The 5,060-nt window shown below is 52.7% G+C and overlaps 1 protein-coding gene across 1 annotated transcript in view; it reads left to right on the top strand.

The window, feature by feature from the left end:
- CDH13 (cadherin 13) overlaps positions 1-5,060 on the top strand; it is a 1,127,839-nt gene that overhangs the window by 1,028,710 nt on the left and 94,069 nt on the right. The window contains exons 9-10 of the mRNA XM_006152575.2: positions 636-818; positions 4,134-4,387. Of these exons, the coding sequence (XP_006152637.1) occupies positions 636-818; positions 4,134-4,387 (437 nt within the window). The remainder of the gene's footprint in view (positions 1-635; positions 819-4,133; positions 4,388-5,060) is intronic.

Here is a 5,060-nt window from a genome sequence, read left to right as displayed (position 1 = left end):
TCAGCAGAGGCTTTGTGTTCAAATCCCAGTCCCTCCATGGATGAGTCTGAGGGCCCTGCCCATCTGGGCCTCTTGTTCTCGGGACAGGCAAGGCTACAGGAACAAGTGTGAAAAAAAAAAAATGTGTCATGGCTTGAACTCAATAGGGGTTTATTTTTCATTCAACGTAGTTCAGGATAGATGTTCCTGGTCACCAGGCTTCTCCCCTCCATGTGGTGACTCGGGGATCCAAATTGCTTTCCCCTGTGGCTCTATCCTCCCCTTGAGTCTTGTAGTAGTTTCATTCAGGTAGGCAGAGGGCAAAAGGGTGCAGAGAGGAGGCACACTGCTCTCCTCACCCTTCAAGCCCCACCCAGCCCCACCCAGCCATAGCAGCCATTGCTGCCCACAGTCCGAGAGAGAGAAGTTAGTCTCACAGCCTCACCTAGGTCCCAGGAAAGCTGCACGGAGGTAGCAGCCCCCTACCACCATGCTCCTGAGTTACTGTTTATGGTTGAGTAAGAGGATGTGTGCAATGTACCTAATACCAAGTCTGTAATAAGAGTTCCGGAATGGTCTATTTGGGTTTTTTATTTGTTTCTTTTATCTTTTTTTTTCCCCAAAAACAGTAAAGTTACTGTCTGCTTTGTTTGCAGTTTCAAGCCACAGTCGAGGAAGGAGCCGTGGGAGTTATTGTGAATTTGACAGTTGAGGACAAGGATGATCCCGCCACAGGTGCATGGAGGGCCGCCTACACGATCATCAATGGAAACCCAGGGCAGAGCTTCGAAATCCACACCAACCCTCAAACCAACGAGGGCATGCTCTCCGTGGTCAAAGTAAGGGTCTCCCACCTTCCTACCGCTCCCTCCCACCCCGAGCAGCCAGGGCCAGGAGGGGCTCAGGGAATCAGCGCATTGGGAAGGCCACTGTAAACCCTCCCGCCCTCCTTTTCCTGGATGTGACAAAGGAAAAGGCTCATGGCTTTAGAGTTCGCTTGCATCCTCCACGGCATAAACCGGAAGCCCTAAAACAAGACCATATCACAGGTTAAAAAGTCCAAGTTGAAGTGTCACTAAGAAAACCAAATGTACAGTTTAAATGAGGTTCTTCAAACATTTGCCGATGAATTACCAAACATGGGGCAAGTAGGGGTGTTTAAAGATCTGTGCTCAAAATCCAGACTACCGTGTTCACCCTCATCTTCCTGAGCAGTCTCAGTCATTTGCTTAAAAGCCCACGTGGAATAATTCTCAGTGTGAGACTTTCTGTGACCTTGCTGGCCAGCCTCACGGCCACAGCGGGCTGAGGAGGAAGCGTGACCATACACATGCAGCCCGCGTGTGCCCGTAATCCGGACACGAGAGACGCTGGGTGCTGCTGGATGCTGTCGTGCGGGTGGTCTCAATATTCTAAGGAAGGAATTTTCACGTAGTCCTGCTCTCTCTCAGAAGTTCTGGGGAGAGCTCCCTCCAGGAACTGGGGTCAGAATGTGAGAGGGAGGTGCCAGGTGATCACTGCCCATGTGACACAGCCCTTGTCATGAGCCCCGGAGAGGCAGCTTCCAGTGACAGGTCTGCCCTCCGCAGAGTTCTGGAAGGGGAGGGAACAGGCCCGCAGAGGCTGGGGCTCTCAGTGGGCTCCACTTTCCCAATGGGTAGGCTTCCTTGGCTACAGAACTGGGCCCCAGACTTCCCCTCCCTGTGCTACTGCCACATGCCTCGGTGAGGAGGCTTGTGCTCCCGTCCCTGAGCACACGAAGGCAAAGCCCAGGCAGCCTCTAGACATAGGCCTGGCCAGGCTCTCTGATGGCCTCCGTTGTGCCCGCCATCCAGCACATCCATTAGGAGTGCATTCTGCAGGCGCCAGGATGCCAGGCTGATAGAGCTTCGGTAATAGAGGGAATTTAGGGATGTCATAACTGGCTGAAGGCAGCCACGTGGGAGCAGAGACACGCGGGAGAATGCCATGTGGCGACAGGGAACACGGGAATGCTGCCCTGAGTCAAAACATGGCCAAGCCAGAAGAGGCAAAGCAGGTTCCCCCAGAGATTCAGAGGGAGCACGGCCCTGCTGACCCCTGGATTTCAGCCTCTGGTCACCAGAACCATGGCAGGATACGCGTCTGCTGTTCTAGGCACTTGGTTGTGGAGTTTTCTCCCGGCAGCCCTGGGCACTCATGCATCCACCCAGATACCCCTTTCTGAGCCAGCAGGGGCTCCACCCCCAGGAAGCTCCCTTCTCTGCAGAATTGCTCCCACCAGACAGGAGACCCTGGCCAGGGAAGTCAGCCTCCACTTCTTGGACAGAGTCTGTAGCCAAGACCTGACTGTAGGGTGCGCAAAAGGCCGGCCCCTTTCCTAGAAGTAAGACTATTTCCATGACAACCCTCAACCTCCACCATGCCCCAGAGCACAGGTGAAATGATTCCAGCAGAGACCACCACAGGCCGGGCTCTGTCCCCCGCTCCCTCACTCTCTGCCCCAGGCTCGGCTTCTGGGGGACCAACCTGAGCTGTGCATGCATGCATACACATGCAAACACACAGCACGCGTACCCCATCTGACAAATAAATACACACATCTAACATGTAAACACACATACATATCTAATACATAAGCATCTGCGTACATGGGAATACATATATATGCAACTAACAAATTACATGCATACATATACAACATGTAAAGACACACGTGTACATCTAGCATATAAATACACATGCATGCCTTACATGTAAGCACACACATACATGCAAGTACACATATACAAGTAACACCTAATATATGAATATATATATAATAATCACATACCTGACACATAAATATACATGCATGCATATTAGCATAAACATGTGCATATTTAACATGTAAGTACACACATAAATATATACAAATATAAATGCACATACATGTGTAATGTGTAAATACACATGCATGTTTAACACATACGCACACACATATACAACTAACATATAAATACACATAGACCTGCAACATCAATATATATGTGCACTTATCTAACATAAACACACACATATGTACCTAACAAATGCACGTACATGCATCCTTAGCATGCATACTTAAATGCAATGAGAGAAAAAGGCAGCTTCCACCCTCCCCTCAGGACCCCGTCTCCTCTTTCCCCCTCTGCTCCGCTCATCCTGCTGTAAGTGACTCTGCCACCTGGCAGTCACCTGGCCTCAAACCTGGGCCCAACTTCGGCCTCAGATGAGAGCCCTACTGAGCACAGAAGCTCAGGAAAACCGCCCTGGAGGCATTTTCATTGTGATAGAAAGTCAGCGAGTTAGACGTGGGACTGCACAGCTTCAGTACGCGTTATCAACTTTATTTCCAGAAAGATGGTGTGCTCCTGGGAGCTGGCATGAAAGGACTCCTCCACAGCGCCCAGCTCTGTCCCACTGAGTTTGTCTGGGGAGACTCCTGTGGGGGTTGGGGGAGCAGCTGGTTCTCAAGACCTGGGAGCTCTGTGCCTGAGGCCTGGCTCGCTGTCCCCTGCCTAGCAGGTGGCCATAGAGCCCCCAAGTCATGGTGGTGACTGACACATCCCCCACACATTACCAAGTGCCCTGAGTTGGAGAAGGACCAGCTGGTTAATCTCAGGTGCCTCGGACTCTGGATCCGTTTCCCTTTGTCACACCACACTGGAGGCTGGGCACCTGGGCCAGGTGCTGCTGTTCTCTGAGTGACACCGAGGCCCGAGCCCCAGAACTGCATGGCAAGTGAGCAAGAGACACTACACATGGAACCTTGGCCTGCCTGTCCCACGGGATCTGCCGGATGACGGATGTAGGGTCATCTCCCCATAGCTCGGACCTCGGGGTCTCTCTGCCTGAGCCCCATGGGTGTCAGGTTGTGGAGTTACTGGTTACAGGCAGGAAGCTTTTCAGTGTTAGCACGCCCAAGAGCTGCTTAAAGGACTTCCCAAGGGGGGGACCCAGATGGCTCAGGCTCAAGGCATATGTTGTCACTTGTTTCTCAACCCATAACTAATTTTTCATTTGCTTGATTTTCCCAAATTACACAAGCATTAGCCCATCAGACCCAGCCCTGAGTGCTCTGGCTAGAGCCTTCGTGCAGACCTGCCCGCCCTCTGTGGCCTGCACACCCTCAGGCCCCTCTGTCTGCTTTCCAGCCTCTGGACTACGAGATCTCCGCCTTCCACACCCTGCTGATCAAGGTGGAAAACGAGGACCCACTGGTGCCCGATGTCTCCTACGGCCCCAGCTCCACAGCCACCGTCCACATCACTGTCCTGGATGTGAACGAGGGCCCGGTCTTCTACCCAGACCCCATGACGGTGACGAAGCGGGAGGACATCTCCGCGGGCAGTGTGCTGTTGACAGTGAACGCCACGGACCCTGATTCCCTGCAGCATCAAACCATCAGGTGGGTGAGGCCCCGCGATGGCCGTGGGAGGCAGATGCCAGTTGTCAGGGGCAAAATACCATTCAGTTACACTTGCCACCAACGCAGAGTGGGAGAGGGAGTGTCCTAGTGAAGAGTTTGTGTGACTGATGGCACCAGGGGACCAGGCACTCCCACATCCAGTTCGAGGAGGAGAATGGCTTCAAGACTGTGTCCCCCAGTGACCAACACAGGTTGTCGCCACCGAGCACAGTCCCTGAAGTGAGAGAGAAAGGAGCCATCCTGTGTGGCTTCCCGCGTCTCACAAACCTCACAAACCTGTGCTATTTTGTCGTCCTCACGGCTTCATGAGCGTGGTCTTGGCTAATTCTGGCTGTAAATTCGGAGGGTGGGTAATTTTCTCCAGGCCGCCCAGTGGGTGGTAGGAATCAGGATGGAAACAGGACAGTCTGGCAAGTCCATGCTCCTTCCATCGGCTTGACTCTGAGCTGTCAGAAGGGGAAGGTCCAGGGGTGTTGCCGGGGACTCAGACGTGACCACTGGGCCTGGCTTTGCCCCACAAATAGCAGTCTTCAAAAACGCCTGTCTCATGTCTTAAGCTCTACCCAGTGCCTAGATAGAAGGCATTTCATAAGGAGATTTAACCAAATGGTCACCACCTGTGGTTAATGCCAGCGAATGCAGGATGTCTGGT

The sequence above is a fragment of the Tupaia chinensis genome, unplaced genomic scaffold (genome assembly GCF_000334495.1).
Source record: "Tupaia chinensis unplaced genomic scaffold, TupChi_1.0 Scaffold000355_1, whole genome shotgun sequence".
Taxonomy (NCBI): domain Eukaryota; kingdom Metazoa; phylum Chordata; class Mammalia; order Scandentia; family Tupaiidae; genus Tupaia; species Tupaia belangeri.
This window is presented reverse-complemented; position numbering and strand designations above follow the sequence as displayed.